This window comes from Mchenga conophoros, linkage group LG1 (genome assembly GCF_057382185.1).
Source record: "Mchenga conophoros isolate Kocher_MC1m ecotype Shallow Benthic linkage group LG1, M_conophoros_male_GT1.1, whole genome shotgun sequence".
Taxonomy (NCBI): domain Eukaryota; kingdom Metazoa; phylum Chordata; class Actinopteri; order Cichliformes; family Cichlidae; genus Mchenga; species Mchenga conophoros.
In genome coordinates, this window is record NC_140526.1 from 4498022 (window position 1) to 4518678 (window position 20657).

The window sequence follows — 20657 nt, forward strand, 5'->3', positions numbered from 1 at the left end:
CATTCAACCCCACTGACCTCCTCCTTCTGTATGATGAAAAACATCATACTTTCACTGCTGCCAACAGCAAGAATCATAATTAGCATATCTGCTGGAGGTCATCTTGTTATAATGCAAACATTTTCTTTGTGGCATTTGCTAAAATGAAAGACAATTAACTTTTTCTTGTGTAGCCAACTTCTTAAAGAAAAACAACAACTTGAAACTTTAAAAGGTTGCCACATAGTTTCTGTGGATCACACTCTAAATCTCTGGCTAACATGCAGGTTCTCTGAGATGTGCAAATCCACTGCCATGTGGGCCTCTCACTGCCTCCATACACCTGCAGACCTCCAGTAGTGAAGGCTGAAGTGGTTTGGTTCTCACTCTTCTATCTACAGTCATATCTTCCCCACAACCTCAGTTTGATTTTGTATTAAATAATATTAAAAGGTCTAATAAAAACCATTGTTCAAAGATTGTTTTTGAGCATATCCATGTAATGTCATCAGTATATGAGCATAATGGCATTAAACAATCAGTAATTAAATAAATTACAGATTTCCAATATAATGATCATTATGATTTTTGCTATAATCAAACAGCCCTATGTCTGATTTAAACAAATGACTCTTGGCTGCCATTTAAATCCAATGAAACTTCTATAAATCGAATCTAAAGGAAGGCAGCAGTCCCCACAGAGCAGCATGCTTCAAACTTTTCAGAAGATGATTCAGTGGAGTATTCTTTTAAGTGAATATTTTACATCTGAAATCTGGGAATAATTCTCATGTTCCCAGGTCTCAAAAGTGCTTTACTGCAGATTCCGTCTCAGTTACCTTCAGTGCACTGTCCGTGAATCGTTTATGACACTTCCTGTCCCTCTGCTTCATGTTAAGTGCACATCTGGGACCGCAAGAGGTACAGATGAGTACTGCTGAAGGAAATGCTTCATAAATATATTTTTCTGCATCTGCGTCTGTTCACAAGATTTAGAAACTAAAGCAGGGCTAAACATAAACATAATGCGCCAATGATTTTTTATTTTTTTATTTTTTTGAGCGTGCATAGTCTCTCAGTTGATAGTCAGTACATTTTTACCGTAGAGTTCAGCTCAGTTTCAGACACAGTATCTGGAGTGAATGCAGTGCTACAAAAAGACTATTGGTGGAAATCCACTGCAATGTTTCTCAGATGCTTCTTTATGTGGTCTATAGTGTGGGAGTACATGCATCTCAGTTTGTAGGGACATATAAAAGTCCCGAACTACAGGTTGTTTCAGCTGTGGCTTATCTGCCTCAGGATGCAGTAAACATTTAGAGAACTGACTAAACAGATTCAACACTAAGTATCTCCTAAATTATTACAGCCTTATTACAACCTTACATTGAGAGACTTTTGTGAGGCCCTCAAGTTTTCTGTAGACCAGCTTGCAGAGATTCAACTGAGGCTGTTATGTAGACTTTGCAAAAGATTTGAGCCAACCCTTATTTCTTTGGCAAATATATTGCTAGGATAATTGTAAGTAGGTGCAGTTGATTATTAAAACATACAGACCTCCATCAACAGCACTGTATAAGGCAATAATAGAAAATTGTAACGTTTTATTCTATTTGGTATGACTTTATTCTCCAACACAAAGATAGTCCTAACTGTCTTTAGAACAGGTTTTTGGTATTTTCTTGACATAATCTTTAGGAATAGTTTTCAGGCTTCTTTTTCTTCTTCTTTTTCTTTTAAATCCACGCATGCTTTTGCTGTATTGACAGTGTGTTTGGAATCATCGTGAAAACTGAAACCATAGCTAATCAGATGTTTTCCAGTGGATATTGCATGATGGATCGAAATCTGATGGTACTTTACTGCATTCGTAATTCCATCGATTTTGACAAGATACCTCAAAACCACCGTCTGAAACACTAAACCTGACAAAACCTCCACCCTGCTTTACAGATGGCTGTGAACACTCATTGTACTGTTCATCTCCTGTAGACATTTTTTTTGTCCAATTTCCTAAAACTCTTTTACACACAGACTGCACACCATCCTAAGATATGCCAAGTTTTCTTTGTGAATTGCCTTGTTGGTGCAAAAATGCAACCTTATGGCTGTAAAACAGTGTTTTCTTTGAATTTTTAAAATTTTGAACAAAATTAAAAAAGTATTTGTTACTTGCAGGCTGTTGCACTAAATGCCTAAAAATATTAAATTGGTTCTTTGCCAAATTGTCTGTTATGTGTAGCCACAACACTGGTTCATCCTTTGAGAAGCTGTTTTGAGATGCTTGAATCTGTCATATGTCGTGCCAAGGCTGAGGCAGGCTGGGGTATTTTTTGCCTTATGTTTTCTTTTTCCTCTAATGAATCTCTGAGTTTCAGGTGGAGTTATGGACCCGCCTTTGGCCGCATAATTGCTCTGGGATTTATCCTTCTCACACCTGCTCTAAATGATAACAAACAACCCCTGAAATATTTGAAGGCAGGATGAGCAGCAGATCTCCACCAGATCATCTTCTTCTACGTTGAGATCATCGGGCTTACCTTACTAATAACCTGCAATCCTGTTTCCAGTTTCCTTACATTGTTTCTCTGTCTGGCTTCTGGAATACCTACCTGCACACTTTCAACCGCTGTTGCTCTCAATTTCTGAATTCTGCCTGCTCTGGAGAATTATTTCACAGATACACAGATTAAATCACAGAAAATTTTAAGAAAGACCAGCTCTCTGGAAGCAAAATATAAAGACTTGAGGACTCGTTTAAGACTTGCACGGTACTGAATAAAATCCTACAGTCTCCATGGCATGATACTATTTTTTTTTTTGTTTGCTTGTTTTTTTGGGTTTGTTTTTTTTGTTTTTTTTTTAAAAAAGCATTATTATTATTTTAAATAACTATAACTAATTAGGATCCCTTCCACTTTACAAGCTACAATGAAGATATCATAGCTGTTTTTTTTAACTGTTTTATGGAACAATCTATATATTATATGTTGTAAAGTCAGATTCAGAAGCACACACAGAAACAAAAATAATGTAATGTGTTGATCCTACTACAAGAGCAGCAGAGTTCAAATATTCAGCAAATCTCTTTAAATTATCTGTCAGTAAGTTTAGAGAAAGGCGGAGATAAAAAGTCTGAGCTAATTCTTTATCTCCACAGCTTTACTCTGTCTTCAAGTAAAGAGGACATAAAGTTACTTTGGTCGTTATTCTTCCTGTTTTGTCTGGATGTTGGCCTTAGATGATGTAAATGACAGTCTGAAATAAACATAATTGGAAGATTTATTCAAGACACTAAATCTGCAGTTTCATCAACCTTGGATTGCATCAGGATAACATTACTGTGCACATCTTGTTGTGGAAACATAGGCAGGCGGTTATTTTCCTTTATTCCCTCTCAGAGTTTATCATAGTTCAGTTATTTGAGATGAAAAGCTCCACATAAATGATACTGGAGGTCATAGGAAGGGTAGCTGAAGAAAAAAAGGTAAGTGACCAAATGGCAACCTGAAAGGCTGGAAAATGAAGTTGCTTAAAAGACTAAAAATTTAGTTTTTTAAATTGCCACTTGTTCTTTTTCAGTCACCCCTTTTACTCACTATGTGTTTATAGATCTTTCTGCACTTAATTATTAGTTATTAATCATCTCTGGCTCTCTTTTACAGCATGTTTCTGTCCTGTCTTCATCCACACACCCCAGTACATGGCTGCCCCTCTCTCCCCTGCATCTGCCGTAGATTTCTTTCTGTTAAAAGGAAGTTCTTCCTTCCCACACTCCCCACAGTCTTGTACTATTCCAGAGTCTTTACCTTACAAAGTGTCTTGATATATTACTATATTACTATATTGATTGATGCAGACCTTACAAGAGAGTCCATCCCCATAGATTTCTATAATAAAATGTCCAACTTTACACCAGAAAATCAATATTTTTCATCAGATAGAAAGAGCTGATTTACCCCTTAATAATAACTGTATAGAATTAAAACTGCATAGGATTACAGGTCATTACACAATGTGCATGTTGCAAAGAAGCAACACGAAACTCTCAATTCTGAATTCAGAGGACCCTTAAGAGGAAAACATCGAGGGAATAGTTTACCCTGCCCGGGATAGGGTTACCGGGGCCCCACCCTGGAGCCAGGCCCGGGGAGGGTGCCCAAAAAGCGCAGCCCGAAAAGGGGACATGGGCCCATCCTCCCGCAGGCCCACCACCCGCAGGAAGCGCCATAGGGGTCGAGTGCATTGTGCGTCGGGCAGCGGCCAGGAGCAGAGGCCCTGGCGGACTGATCCCCGGCTACCAAGACTGGCAATTGGGACATGGAGTGTCACCTCTCTGGTGGGGAAGGAGCCTGAGTTAGTGCGTGAGGTTGAGAGGTACCGGCTAGATATAGTCGGGCTCACCTCTACGCATGGCTTGGCCTCTGGAACCAGTTTCCTGGAGAGGGGCTGGACTCTGTCTCAGTCTTGAGTTGCCCTTGGTGAGAGGCGGCGGGCTGGGGTGGGTATTCTAATATCCCCTCAGCATGTTGCCTGTATGTTGGGTTTCTTCCCGGTGGATGAGAGGGTTTGTTCTCGGCGCCTTAGGGTGGGGGTATGGGTCCTGACTGTCATCTGCGCTTATGCGCCGAGTGGCAGTTCAGAGTACCCAGCCTTCTTAGAGTCACTGGGTGGAGTGCTGGAAGGTGCTCCACCTGGAGACTCTGTTGTCCTACTGGGAGACTTCAATGCTCACGTGGGTAACAACAGCGAGACCTGGAGGGGCGTGATTGGGAGAAACGGCCTCCCTGATCTGAACCTGAGCGGTGCTTTGTCATTGGACTTCTGTGCAAATCACAGTTTGGCCATAATGAACACCCTGTTCGAACATAAGAGTGTCCATAAGTGCACGTAGCACCAGGACGCTCTAGGCCGCAGGTCGATGATCAATTTTGTAATTGTATCACCAGACCTGTGACCATATGTTCTGGACACTGGGTTAAAGAGAGGGGCTGAGCTGTCAACTGATCACCACCTGGTGGTGAGTTGGATCAGGTGGCGGAGGAGGATACTGGACAGACCCGGTGCACCTAAATGCAGAGTGAGGGTGTGCTGGGAACGCCTAGCCCAGTCCGCGAGATCTTCAACGCACACCTCCGGCAGAGCTTCAACAGCATTCCGAGGGAGACTGGGGACATTGAGTCCGAATGGACCATGTTCAGCGTCTCCATTGCCGAAGCTGCTGCATTGAGCTGCAGCCGCAAGGTGGTTGGTGCGTGTCGTGGTGGTAACCCCGAACCCAAAGGTGGACACCAGAGGTGAAGGGAGCCACCAGGCTGAAGAAGGAGTCCTATCGGGCTTGGTTAGTCTGTGGGACTTTGGAGGCAGCTGACAGGTACCGAAAGGCCAAGCGGAATGCGGCTCAGGCAGTGGCTGAAGCAAAAACTCGGGTGTGGGAGGAGTTCGGAGAGGCCATGGAAAAAGACTTTCAGACTGCCTCGAAGAGATTCTGGCAAACCATCAGGCATCTCAGGAGGGGAAAGCGGTGCTCCACCTGTGTATAGTGCTGGCAGATAGCTGCTGACTTCGACTGAAAAAATTGACGGGCGTTGGAAGGAATACTTCGAGGACCTCTTTAATCCCACTGACACGTCTTCCGAGGAGGAAGCAGAGTCTGGGGATGAGGGGAATAACCCGCCAATTTCCGGGGGCGAGGTCACTGAGGCAGTTAAACAACTCCTTGGTGGCAGAGCCCCTGGTGTTGATGAGGTCCGCCCCAAGTTCCTGAAGGCTCTGAACATTGTAAGGCTGTCCTGGTTGACACACCTCTGCAATGTTGTGTGGAGATCAGGGGCAGTACCCCTGGACTGGCAGACCGGGGTGGTGGTCCCCATCTTTAAGAAGGGAAATTTCTGTGGCTCAAGAGTTGGCTTCCGTCTTGTAATAGGAAGGTTGCCGGTTCGAGCCCCGGCTCGGACAGTCTCGGTTGTCCTTGAGCAAATGGTAAATGGGCTGATTCTTATATAGCGCTTTTCTACTCTCCCGGAGTACTCAAAGCGCTCTATACAACACGCCGCATTCACCCAGTCACACCCATCCTAACAAGCACTACCTCTATACTGAGTGCTTTCTAACTACACTCACACACGTTCATACTCCGATGGATGCATCGGAGAGCAACTTGGGGTTAGTATCTTGCCCAAGGATACTTGGCATGCAGACTGGAGGAGCCTGGGATCGAACCTCCAACCTTCCGATCAGTAGGTGACCTGCTCTACCTCCTGAGCTACAGTAACAGTAAACACTTCAACTACTGGTGATGGCCAGAGGGGCCGATGGCGCGACATGGCAGCCTCACTTCTGTCAGTCTGCCCCAGGGCAGCTGTGGCTACAACTGTAGCTTCCCTCCACCAGTGTGTGAAAGATCCATCACAGACTCATCCATTGCTTTGGGTAATAAAGATGTCCACATGTAGCCTGTCTGGTAGAATAATCTTGTATGTCTACACTGGAATATAGATTTTATAAAAGTATGCTTTGTTTTACATTATACTAGCCAAGTATAATGTAAAGTGTAACGCACTCCTTCCCACCAATTGAGCATTGCGTGGCACATCTGACATACTGTTTTACTGTCATACTTCACATTAAAACCAAAATAGTTCCAAACGCCAGATTTGAATGAGGGTTGGGGAGGTTCAATTTGCCATGTTGCAGGGAGAGCTTAACTTCTGTCTCGCTAGCTTGACCTGCGCTCAGTGGATCTGCGCTCGACAGTGCAGCCTAGGCGGAGTAGTCGAACGCAGATTCACTGAGCGCTCAACACAGACAGCATCGTCAGAAGGAAAGTTGATAAAATAAATTACAAATGTTGTATTGTCCGATACATATGCGTATGGAACTGAAAGCACTGTATCGAACGGTTCAATATCGGTACGAGTATCGTTGCACCCCTAACATTTTATATATATATATATATATATATATATAGATCCACTGAGCACTCAACACAGACAGCATAGTCAGAAGGAAGAGCGCAGGGCAAGCTAGCAAGACAGAAGTTAAGCTCTCCTTGCAACATGGACCTCCCCCACTCTCATTCAGATCTGGCGTTTGGAATTATTTTGGTTTTCATGTGAAGGTAAGCGAGTCATGGACTAAAGTAAAACAGTATGTTGGATGTGCCATGCAATGCTCAATTACATGGGTGGGAACTAGTGTGTTAGCGCAGTTAGCTCGTTAACGTGTTGGCCGTCTAGCCCCATGCACGGGGCGATCGGCGGTAGCTCGTTAACGGAGATTTGCCGTGTTGTGGCGTTAAGGTCATTTCAACAAGATTAACCTGAAAGCACTAGTGGGAACACACCGAATATGACTGCACATTTACACCGACATCATCCTAGTGCAAAGACAAAAACAACAAGCATGCTACTAACTTTAGCCGAGTCATTTAGACAGCTGTTAGCACATGATTCTCCTTATGCTGCTGAGAATATAGCCCAGAAGAAGCGGATAGTATAGCTTTTATTTTGGAAAGAGACATTTCTCTGTAATAAACTCTCTTTTCCAAAGATGAGTGATTCCTCAATCAGATACAGGGCTCGCAAAATCGCTAGCCCGACGTCCTGGGGCTAGCGATTTTTTTCAGATGGGCTACCAAAATCTATCTCTGCCCTGCCCGTCGGGCTATTGTAGGAAGGAAAAATATATGTCAATGCTTTTGCATTCTTTCAGAAATGTAGCTGGGTAATTATGTCATTGGCATCGGTGAGCCACTGTCAATATGTGACATATTGAAATCGCGTTTGAATTTGCGCTTGTTTTTTTGCTTTCACTTTGCAATCGTGCGAACTGTGTATAGAGAGCGACAGCACTGATCTGTGAGTGATGATAATTTGTGCACCAATTCCTCTGACATCGTCTTATTAATCGTTAGCTTACTATGCAAACATGACAAGTGAAATCTCCCGCAGCAAGCTTAAACATGTGAGAGGTTGATCGCGCAGAGAATCGCTGAGCTTATGTGAGTCCGTGTGTAAAAGCAGCAGAATATATATTTTAGTTCTGCTGAGCCCAATAAGACAGGTCAGGGTGAAGAAGTGACAGCCAAAGAAAAGCTTACCACAAAACGGAGAAGTTATGACAAATCAGACTATAAGGCAAAAAGAAAGTGCAGCTTTATGGTTTCATGGACAAAAGAATTTCTGTGGCTGCAATATGACGAGCTAAATAACCAGGGCTGCACATAAGTGGTCCGCAGGTGCGCATTCGCTGTCAAAATAAAAAACGGGCACAAGGGTTAGGGTTAAATTTAAAAACTGTACTTTTGAGTTAAAATATATAATAGCTGTGGAAAACTCTTTTCTGTGTTTATGTGTAGACATGTTATAATTTTGTCAATAAATGGTTCTCTTTCTCCGTAATTTTACTTAAGACTATTAGAAAACTTGTTGGGCCACTATTAGAGCCACTTTCCCCCCCCTCAGTGGATCTGTTTTGGCTGTTTTCCATGTCTGTGGGTTCTTTCAGTGAAGCTGTGATTTATAATCTGAGAAACCTGTAAACATCAGGTGGTTTATTAGCATATCACGTACTTTAAAATAAAAAGTACAATTCTTAGCTCAGCCTTGCTAAACTTAGAACATAGTTTTAACCTGATAAAAATGCTTGTTTATTATCTCAGAATTTCCTCTGCTAATTCTTCTACCCTGCTCTGTTTTCATAATAAATCACTATCAAACTCCCACTGCTGGTTCAGTTAGGAGGTAATGTAGACCTTTTGTAATTATATTTGAATTAAGTGATTTACATGCTCAGTTAAACTACAAAAATTAACCTATACCTCCCTTCTGGGCCTTTTGTCATTTTCAGTCTTGACTCCTTTTGCCCTGCAAGCATTCTCACGGTCATCTTTCTAATACTGTGAAACCACTGCAGCTCTGACCTTTGCATATTTGCTATCGCCTGCTTGTTTGGCCACTCAAAAGAACTTATTCAAAACCACAATGGATATAAAAATGTCAGCTAAATTTATAAAATACGATCGAGACACCATTTGCAGATGCAGCCATTACAAAGGTCTACTTTTACTGGTCTGCTGCTGCTCTCTACCCTCTGTGTTGGAGCAGATTCAAGCTGAGGGATGAGCTGACAAACACTGTGGTACGTGATGTAGCTCTACTTTTTGCAGTGGCCACAACTGTAGGGCAAAGATAAGATCAGCCACTTGCAGTACTTTATTGTCTGTGTGTGTGAGAGAGAGTCAGAAAGAGTAGCTTCCAATCTGTAATTCGCAACTTGTCTGTCTTTAATCAGATGAACTGAGAACCTCCGGTTAAGATGGAAAATCAATCACTCTGAAGCACAGCAATCACTGCTCCTGTCTTGGTGACCCATACAAATAGCTTAAATGTGCATCCATATCTAAATGAAAAAATCTCTGTAATATCAGTGTAAGTCTGTACATTTTATGATTGTGTTATCCATACATCTATTTTTGCCTGTGTATAACGCATGTTGATGCATTTGTTTCATTGTGTGTATGCAATTCCTGGGATGTTTTCCGACATGTGTTTTTCTATATTTGTGTGTTTTTGTTCAATGATGTGTGTAAAGGGGTTGGAAGACGTATTCAGACACTGTCTATTGATCTGTTTGACAGTCTCCTCATGTCTTTAACGCGCTGCAGGATTGCACAATCACTCACATTGATAGCGTGAGCTGCAGCAACAAAAAGAGAGAGACCGAGAAAGACGTGCGTCTCTTTCTGGAAAAAAGTTATTCTGGATGAATAAATGAAGAAAATGTGTATAAAGCAAACATAGATACCAACAGCTTTGAAAAAAAAAATAATGGTATGGGAAGAACAGGGAGAGAAAAATGGGAAAATAGTTAAAAACAGCTGCTAAAGACAGCAGGGGAGATAGTGCTAAAAGACAGAAGAGGGTGCTTGACATAACCAGGACAGAAAACAAAGTGAAAATATAGGAGCAATAAGGCAAAAGGAACATAAAGAAAGAAAGATTTGGTGGATTAGGTGAACAAAACAAAGCAGACAGCATACACTACACGAGCTGTTCGATGGCCTTGGAATAAACACAAGGAACAGTGTGCCGCTAATTCACGTTCTGGGCACAACGATGTAAGATGGAAAAAACACTTAAAATTAAGCACAAAAGAAAAAAAAAAAAGCAAGAGAAAGTTTGCATGTCCGTAAACAGAAAAGAAACAACGAGGAAGAAGAGCAAAGGGGAACCCTCCTGTGTGCTCAGCATATTAGAGGAGATGCTGCAGGGCAGCAGTTAAACGGGGGGAGGGGGGAGATGTCTTACACCACACACACTCATATGTGCACATACTTGTTTGATCCAAACATGTGCTGACCCTCCCACACACACACTTGCAATTACACACAGACACACTCACGCAGACATTAATTGATCCCGCTGCAGCAAAAGCTGGCAGTAAGGCTCGACATGAGGAAGCTACCCTGTGGCCTCTACCCACACAAATAAATAAGCTACTCTCACCACATTACAGCAATGCACACTTCAATTAAGAATGAGCTACAGAGGCAACATGACTGTAGCATGGCTGACAACCTTCTCCAAGGAGAAGAAGGCACTGAGGAAAGAGGTTACTGACATATTAACATCAAATATCTTTTAAAGACGGGGTTTCCTCAGCATAATTATATCAGTGTGTCCTGGATACACTATTACTGTTTCTAAAATCTGTTAAATCTCTTACATGGGCTTTGGTTTGCAAATCCATATACTGAAAGAATAAAAGTTCACCCAGGTGATGCAACTGTCAGAGACTCCTGAAGCATTTCGAGCCCAGTTGGTTTAAAGAAGCTGCTTTAAACCTAAAGCCATTTATCCCTTGTTGGATTTGTCTGCACTAATGAGAGTCTAGAATACAGACCGAGATTTTATCAAGAAGGCGACCAGACTTGGAGTTTCCACTAGAATGAGAACATATGAACCAAATGATGACTTTAAAAGCAATGATGCGTTACCTTGGCTGACGCCGAGAGCATGTCTGTCATTCAACATTTTTGAGGGAAAAGACTGCTGTTGTGTGGCTCCACTGATAAAATGAGGCACACTTGAGAATTTGCACTCTGCAGTGCAACCCAGCATTTGTGTAAATGTGCCATGGTACTTCACCTGATCTGGACCAGAATAAACAGATGATAGGTTTGAAAATGCTGTTACATTTGGGGAAACACACTTTAGTCTCGTTATCACGAGTGCCTTAGATCTGCTATTTCAGCCGATTCATCAAGCACCCTGCATTATACCCAGAGCTGATGTTTACAAGTCAATTTTAGGGGGAGATTTTAGGAGAGCCACTATTGCCTTTTTGTAAGAAATATTACTCTGTTTTCTTTTTTGTAGTTTTGTTATGCTTCGCTGGTGATCGAGCATTTCTGGAAAAGGTTTCATCAGCCAACGATGTGGGCCAAGGACCAAACTGTCCTCCATTTTTGAAGCAGCAACAGATGGTGCAAATTACACAAGAGGCTATTCAACTGTAACAAAACTGAAGCAGTTCTCAAAAGGTGGTTTGCTGTTTTTCATTTTTTTGGCAAAACAGTGAAGCTAGTGGCAGCATTATATTAGTTAAATCATTACATCAAATTACATTGTGTTAGATTGTTTCATTTGATCTATTTTTTTTATTTTTCTTATTGCCAGTTTTGGAAAAATACTGCTTGTTCATCAGGAACTGAACTGCTAACACTCTACCTGTGAGATAAGGGAAAATAAAAACAAAAATCAATTACCGCAATAATGAAAACCAAACTCCTTGAACAACAAGAGACATTAATTAATGGGAGTCTTTTCATTTCCTTTTGATTGTTTTGTTTTGAGTCACTTGTTCCTAAAACCAACAACTTTATTTTGATAATAACAGTAATAAGAATGATAGAAATCAGTGTTTGCCATATTTCATCTTGATTTACCTGCCAAGGTTTGTTGTAATGAAAAATAAATAAGTAAATAAATAAATAAATAAAGATTTTACACAGCATGCAGAGGAGTTGACTCCTGCTCTCATTTACCTCTGAATTTAATCCCTTACTTAAAGTATATAGAATAATTAATCCATACTCTATGGCAGGCTGTGATATATTGAAATGAATCTTCCTGTTGTATAGACACAAACAAATAAAGCCTGGCTGAATTAGTTCTTACCAAATGCCCATTTTACTGTAGCTTTTATTAGTTGAGCCATATCCAAAAACACCAACCTGCTGTCTTCTGAACAGCTATGAAGGCTGAACATGTAATATCTGCAAGAAATCATAAAAATTACAGTTTCAACTACAGAGCCACAAAGCAGCAGATGTGCTTTTGATTAATACTTAGACATTTAAATGGAGATATAATTAAAAAAATGATAATATGATGTGACTGAAAGAAATATGTAAAAATAAAAGAGACAAAAAACGACATCACATTATGGGTTTCACGGTTACACTTATGGCACAACACTCAGGATTACTGACTCACTTTAGATCGTTCACATCATTAATGTGACTGTTGAATAATGTGGCTCATACTGGTTCAATTTAAATAAGTCTAGGCTCTTTACTTAATAGTCACGCCACATATGATGATTACTTTAAATCAAACACTGCAATTTAAACTCTGCAGGAAAACTGAAATATGTTGATTATTAAATGATAAGACAGCTGATATTACTCGCATTAAAATACATAAATGGCGGATTGTAACTCACAAGAAGAAGCCTGGCATAAAAAGGAGCAGAGGGTGACATTGTAAAACAGTCGAAATTCCATTAAAAAGGTAAGCGCTATGCCAAATATCAAATTTATTACTCAGTAATTGGGGTTGATCTTGGCACAAATTGTTGCTGCTAACTACAATGAATTATTCATAATGATTTTTTATTTTATTTAATTTTTTTTTTGGGAGGGGGGGACTATGCAAATGGACTAGCAAATTAATAGCAACACAGTTATTTCTTTCCAGCAAAGTCTGTCCTCCCAATGAAAATGAATTAGCAGTCATAGTATCAGGAATTTGCATAACTGTCACCAGACAGACAGACAGAAGGGTGTGTGTAGATGGATAGAACTTTGAAATCGAATTATCTCATTGAGCTTCCCCATTAAATATATAGTCAGTAGCATTTTAGCTTCTTTTTTTTTACAGTTTTTTAAAAAAAGTCACCTCTTAAAGAGCTTTAAGAGGAGACATACACTGAAGTTATTATACTGTAGGAACAGGTGATTTTGTTATATACACATAGACCCATGTAAGCTGTTCCCACACTCTTCCACTGCTTAGCCGAGCAAGTTGTCTACTGGATGCATAGCTCTGTCTTTATTAGGCTGACATGAGAGTGATAAAGATCCTCTCATTAACTCAGCAAGAAAGCAAATAGGCTAATTTCCTAAAATGTCACACTATTCATTCATTAGCTGCGACAGGTGCCCATGAAACCGCAGTGGTCCAAAGAGGTCAAAACAGGCATTATACATGCATATTTTAGATAATCATCACAAGCTTTCTAGATTTATTAGAATTAAAAAAGAGTTTTTACAACATGATCAAGTCCCTCTGTCTCTGTGTTAAAGCTATCATCTGCTGCATCTCTTACTTGACTTGAACAACCCAGCTCTCAGCTAATATATCCTTTTGAATTTTTAAAGCCAGACCTGCACTCTTCGAACAGGCCATTTATCCCTTAGGCTTCTGCCTCTCAGGTACATCACCTCGCTCTAGCTGCCAGCTGTAAGCTTTTATGCTGCAGTCTCCAGGGCTTCGGTTATGGAAATAACATTGTATTTCTTTACAAGGCCTTGTCCTTGATCATTATTACACAACTCTGTAGCAGAGCGACCAGATAACCAATTCACCTGTTGTCTTTATATTGGTTTTCACTAGAGCCCAGTGCATCTTGACTACCTGATCCTCAAACAATCAGACTGCAGTGACAAACGGCTGCACATTAACCTTCTCTTGATGCAATAAGAGCTTGGTGCACTGAGTGATAAACGAGAGTATTGGTTAAACTATTCATTGCACAATGAACAGAACTCGAAATGTGCATGTTCTGACCATAAAGTGTGAAATCAATAAATGAAAATAGATAAGTTGAATTAGTTATTTGACATTGGATTGCAAGTCAGGGCTGAGTTTGAGTACAAACTTCTTTCAGAGATTTATTTTACTATTAAGCAACCGCAGGTCTTTAGAGGGAATTGTGCTTTCTTAATGTTAGTTCATCTTCACATGACTTTAAACTGCAGCATGTTATTGTGGACAATGGTGTTAATCTAAAAGTCTATGAAAAAAACCTCTATAAAGCTGGGGCATCTGACTACTTGGCACTGATCGAGGAAACAGGAACAGTCCAAAGTTTCCTTTCAGCACTGCAGCTGGGCTGACAAAGAATCAATTGACTATTCCTCAAACTTTAACTAGAAATGACTTTATTAATGTCTTCACATATAATATTTTAACCTTTAGAGAAAAAAATATTCTCAGCCATCCCACATAGATCTTAAGTACAGTAACTTCTTCTATCGATCTTTGTGAGTTAACATCTATAATGTCTTCCTCTAAACCATCATGTGCCTTGATGGTTTCGACTACAAGATTGTTCAAAGGAGTTTCACATTCAATAATGCTTAAATTTTAAATGTGACTAATCTATCTTTATTAACAGACTATGCAGCACAGGCTTTTTAGCGTGGCAGTAATTAAATCATTACTTAAAAAATCCGACAGTTTTTAACTAATTACCGACCAATTTCGAGCCTTCCTTTTACTTCAGAAATCCTTGGAAAAGTAGCTGTCAAACAGTTAACTCATCGTTTGCAGAGGAATAGTTCATTTGAAGCGTTACAGTGATGATTTAGAGTACATCATAGTGCAAACACAGCACTAGCAAAGGTTACAAATTATTTACTTGGCCTCTGACAGTGAACTCATCTCTTTGCTTGCCATGATAGATCTCAGTGCAGCATTTCATACCACTGACCACAATATTTTACCACAGAAATGAGAACAAGCCATGTTGCTGCAGTCGTTTGATCATCTCTACTTGATAGATTCCAGTGTGTGCATGTAAACAGGGAGCCTTCTGCACACACAATATTAAAATGAACCCTGTGAGGAACCAGTGTTTTTTTTTTTACATTATACATACTTCCATTAAATAATATTATTAGACACACTGCATATGTTTTCATTTCTATGCAGATGATATCTAGCTTTATTTATCCATAAAGCCAGATTCTACAAATAAACTAGTTAAACTAATTACATGGCTTATAGACACAAAGACTCCTTGTAGATTCAGACAAAACTGAGGTTACTGTATTCGGCACTAAAAATCTGAAAGAAATATGGTGTACAACCAGATACTTAGTTTAGATTGCATTACCTTGGCCTCCAGTAACATTGTGGTAAATAATAGAGTCATTTCTGATCAGGACATGTCCTTGTGCACGCACATTAAAGAAATAGGACAGCATTTATACATTTGCATAATCTTTCTAATTAAGTATGCTGCTATGAGTTTACTAACTAGGACTAGAGACAGAAACGTTTTTCCTCCCGTATTAGCTTCTATTCTTTGGTACTTCTTAAAGTCAGAATTGAATGCAGCATCCTCTCCTCACATATAAAATCATTTATTTTTAACATTGTAGGGTCTTACAATATAAAGTGTCTTGAGGTCATTGTTGTTGACAGTTGACTGTCAGAATTTGAACGTACCTGAAAGGTAAATGCATTTGTATTGAAACTGAAGTCCTTTTTGTGGTTGACATTACCCGAGTTTGACAGATTATCGTTACCACATTAACTTTACTATAGCTTCCTTTAAGAAACCAGCTAAGCTCAGAGAATCTTGGCATCCTCTTTTAGTGTCTGCGGTGCAGTCTGATTTGGAAGCGACTCGAGCTGGTCTGTGTCACAAAACAGGAAGAAGCTGCTGCTCTTACTGAACAAATGATGCTAAAGCTTTCAGAGATTCTGGCAATGACAGATGGTGGAAGGAGTGAAAAGTCTATTTAAAAGAAAATCACATCTGTCATGTTTATCTTCCTTAAAGCCCGACAGAGGGAGTGAGGACAGTAAATTACAGTATAACAAGACTTGAGATGTAATGAGAAACAATACCACAAAGGATGTAAAGTCTGTGTAATAAGCAGTGCTGTGCAAGTTCAAACTTCACAGGAGCTACTTCGCAGTTCAGTTCACACAATTAACTGGTTCACTTTTTTAGTTCACAATTTCAAAAATAAAAGACGTCACATTCATATGGTCAATGTTGCCCTGTCCACACAGCCCCCAAACTCTGCTGCTTCCCAGTGTAAATGAATTACTCCATATTATATTGACTTCACAGAGATTACTTTTAAAAGCCAAGCTAAACCTATACAAGTAGTCTATCTTTTACCACATAAAGTAGGACAACCTTAAACAGATCGGGTTACAACTGGAACATTATGGTCGTTAGGTCCCGTTCTTGCCCTTTGAAAATGATTCCTTGTTAACATAAACACCTGATGACTTGTTTTTAGGGGACAATTTGCATAACACTGTCAGATGTATTTGTTTTTTATTGGAACACATAGACACTTCCATTCTAAAATTCCATTAAATTTTTATAAGCTGTATTGTTGATTAGGCTTAACTATGAGTAGTTCAATGTCCACACCAGCGGTCTCCAACCTTTTTTGCACCACGGACCGGTTTATGCCCGACAATATTTTCACGGACCGGCCTTTAAGGTGTCGCGGATAACTACAACAAAATAAAACCAGTACCAGTACCGAAAAAAAGAAGATTTATTCATAACACACGTGAAAAGACCCAGGAAAACCGAGTTAACGATAAAAACGATAACAAAATAACCCTGAAAACCGATAAAAACCCTGAAAACCAGACATTTCACACCTGAGCCTCAACTCTCGCGGCCCGGTACCAAACGACTCACGGACCGGTACCGGTCCGAGGCCCGGGGGTCAGGGACCGCTGGTCCACACCACATTCTTTAGTTGCAAACACATTCTTTTCAGTTCAGTGTTTACTGAAAACATGAGCACATTCATGCACAGCACTGGTAATTAAGTTTACCGAGAGCTTTGGTCTCATTACCAAACATAACATCTTTAACGTGGATTAAGCAGACTGACCATGTAAACCTTAACCAGAAAATTATTTTCCTATTATTTTATTACAGTTTGTCTATTTAACCTGGGAACTGCGCTTGTGAAAAAATTATGGCTTGTATAGCACGTTTGACAGCATCTGAGATTACTAGCAACTGCAGCTGACAAACCTCGGTGACAGTAAAAGACCTGCAAAATCTAAATGTGAGATAAGGAAACTCAAGTTGACTCAAATTATGTGTTTTTCTTTGCACCAGACATCGCAGTCACAGAAAACAAGACCCTGTGATGCAGCAAATAAGAACAATTCAGGCTTTGGATGCTTTGCTCTGATAGCATGTTGTAAACTTTTACATCTTGATGTTTCTTAATGAACTGTATACATTATAGGCACAAAAACAGGACTTCCTCAGTGCTGAAGAGAGTAATTGGGTAAAGAAGCCAAGCAGCCAAAGTTTGTCAAAGTCTCTTCTGTGATGCTGTTTAGCAATGGTGTAACTCCTTGATGAAACCACAGTCTCTCTGGATGATAAGTTGAGCTTTTTGGGCTGACTGTGCATCCCTGTGGGTTTTTTATATTTATGTAAGAAAACAAAATGCAATTAAATAAGGCAAAAAAACCTGTGTCGTCACATCGGGTTTGTGAGGGCTAAGTCAGCTAACCATCCATGCATACTTATGGTCCACGCACACATGTGTGCGCAGAAGACCAAGTGTGTGCTATTTATGCTCTTCGAAGGAACAAATGGATGCAGACTGTTTCATCTCAATAAACAAAAGATGAGTAACATATGCAGCTAACAGGCTTCCCTTATTGCCATCTGTCTGGAATGTTATTCTGGCAACCCAGAATGCACAATAATCACAATGTTGGATATTGTGAGGAATGTACAGTGTGTGTGTGTGTGTGCGCGTGTGTGTTTGTTTTTGAGATGCGTTCTGCATGTACTTTCATGACCAAATAGCCTAAAAATGCAGTTTATTTTAGCCTTTGTGTTGACACACTTTTTGCTCATATATCTTCATTTATGTCTATCTGTGTGTCTTTGGCTTAGTGGAGAGTGGCAGAAATCTGGAGTTCTCTTGATTAGAGCCAGCTGTTTCTCTTCATTAACTAAAATCCCATGCATGCACGCACAGTCTGCACGCACAGATGAACACACAAAAGCAGACACACACTGAATCAAAATTCCCTAGAAAACATTACGCACAAAATGGCGCTAGTTCTTGCTACATAGGAATGAAAGCCGCATGAATAACGTTGGTTTGAAGTGTTTTGTTTCCTGGTGTTTATTTTCCCTCTCTGTAATATTTCTACCACAAACTTACAGAAAATTGAAAATGTTCAAGATCGTAATAAACCTTTGACACAGATTAGATGGGTAACTTAATAGTGCAAATTGCCTAATGAAAAATACTTTTATTTTATTGTATCATATGAAAACGATTATGTTTGTTTAACTATTTACTTAGATAAATCAAGTGAAACTGATGAATGAAAAAGAAAAAGATCTGGAGATTATTCCAAGATTGAGCTTGCATTTGGTAATTGTTCATTTGAACCTTCGATATGAAGGTCTTACTGGAAGTGACGTGGACCAGCACTAGACTGAAAAGGCCAAATAAATAGCACCAACATTGGAGGTGGCTAAATCAACAATCAAGTACAAAAAACTGCATAGTGTTGTTAAATATTCGTTTTAAAATCAGGCCTGAAACATACATTTTTGATACCTTATTAAAAAAACAAAGAAATATGTGGACTTATGATCATATCTTTTTCCTTTTTGCTTATTTAGGTGGATATATATGTTGCCAGTGGCTGCCAATATATTTATGTGTAGACATATGTTGGCCAGTTTGAAACTTGTAGTACATTGACCAACCCCCGGTAAAGAATAATTACAGAGTTCCCCTCTGTAATGATTGATGTAGCCTAAACAAGTACAATGATATGAAGTTCAACAAGATAAAATGCAATATAATGAAACAAATATGTGAATACACTAAAAAAAAAGTCAAAAATAAATACAATGAACAAAAACAAATAAATGTAAATCTGATGATGCATTAGTTAAGTAAATTATGAAGGATATTGGTGTTTAGTTCAGGCAGGAGAAGAGAATCAGACGTGGCACACGAAAAATGTGGTGGAAGGAGAAACTATAAAGACAGAAAAAGAACTTCTGCATGACTAACCAAATTAATCATTTGACTAATTAATCAAATTAATCATTTCATTAATCATTGTGCCAACAGAAGTCACTGCAGTCAAAGAACAGTCTCATACTGGCTGTTTTAGAGACGAAGGAAGACCCTTTGGGGAAAATTAATGGGCTACTCACTTGGTGCTCTTATAGGGGTTGGCACAGTATTAAACGACTTGTGAAAATGAGGGGCTAGGGATATCAAACTCAAGCCCACACACGGTTTATGTTGGGAAAATAAAAGCAGGGAGTGGTATTATCTTGTTTGAAATGAAGAGCAGCTGTGCATGGAAAGGAAACCAGTAAAAACAATTGAAGGAAAAAACCTTTGTACAGCTTTTTTCACATAGGAGGACGTGCCACTGATTTTTATTCATTCCATGGAGATTTACCCTAATCTTAAGCATGCCAGCTCCATGATCATCCACCACAAAAGAAAAACAAATCTCACAATGTGATTGTGTGGACTGATTTGTTTGCTTACACACACACAACACGAGTAACACAAGCAGACACACACTTAACACTGTGGAAGCTCAGCAGCAGTTGTGAAGCGGACCTCAAACGCTATCTCAGATCCTGACACAAGGCTTTCGGTTTCCCCCTCCCCCAAAAAACACGTCTGTTCCTCGAAGAATCATGTTAGGAGCTTTCTCCCTCACAGTCTTAAACTGAGCCTCCACTCAAACCTAAATCCCTGGAGTGAGAGTGAAAATAAGAACGAGAAAGTAAGAGAGCAAAGAGACACAGAGAGGAGAGAGAAGTGCGCGACAGAGAGACAGACAGAGAGAATGAGATGGGATTACAGGGATAATGCGAGCAGATGGAGGGAGGTCGTGGCTCCAGCAGGACTCTCCACTCCAAACGGATTAAAAGACTTCAGCCGAGCCACCAACAACCGAACTGATGATGCGTTCCTCGCGCTTGAGACTCTGAGGTGATCCAGCCTCGTCCCCAACTGCTAAACCCAGAGATGATAACTTGCTGTCTTTTAGCGTGTAGCAGTAAACAATTAGATCACGGTTATGTATTTCAAGGCCCCTCTATTCTTCCTCTTCAGTCAAACTTATAAAAGCTTTTAGGCTTTTTTAAGCCCCATCCATTTAGGCAACAACTCTCACTAAAAATTTGCTTTAACTTACATTCTGTTAGACAAAATCAAATTCAAATATAGTTGCACCCAACGGACATCCAGGAATCAATTACCCAAACTAACAGAGGATCTGGTCACATAAAATCAACATTAGATGTCCTTTAGCTTTCAAATACACTAAGCCATTTTACACTTTTTCTGGCTGCTTCACAGAAGACGGCTTCATCTCAGCACAAGT

At 40.0% G+C, this 20657-nt stretch overlaps 1 protein-coding gene across 2 annotated transcripts in view; it reads right to left on the reverse strand.

The window, feature by feature from the left end:
- Positions 1-20657, reverse strand: part of LOC146582763 (neural-cadherin-like) — a 342729-nt gene that overhangs the window by 317945 nt on the left and 4127 nt on the right. Inside the window, exon 2 of one of the 2 annotated variants that reach the window (XM_085287866.1) lies at positions 12218-12259. The exons of the other annotated variant lie outside the window; for it this stretch is intronic. Coding sequence (XP_085143992.1) covers positions 12218-12259 — 42 coding nt within the window. The remainder of the gene's footprint in view (positions 1-12217; positions 12260-20657) is intronic. 2 annotated transcript variants of the gene reach the window in all.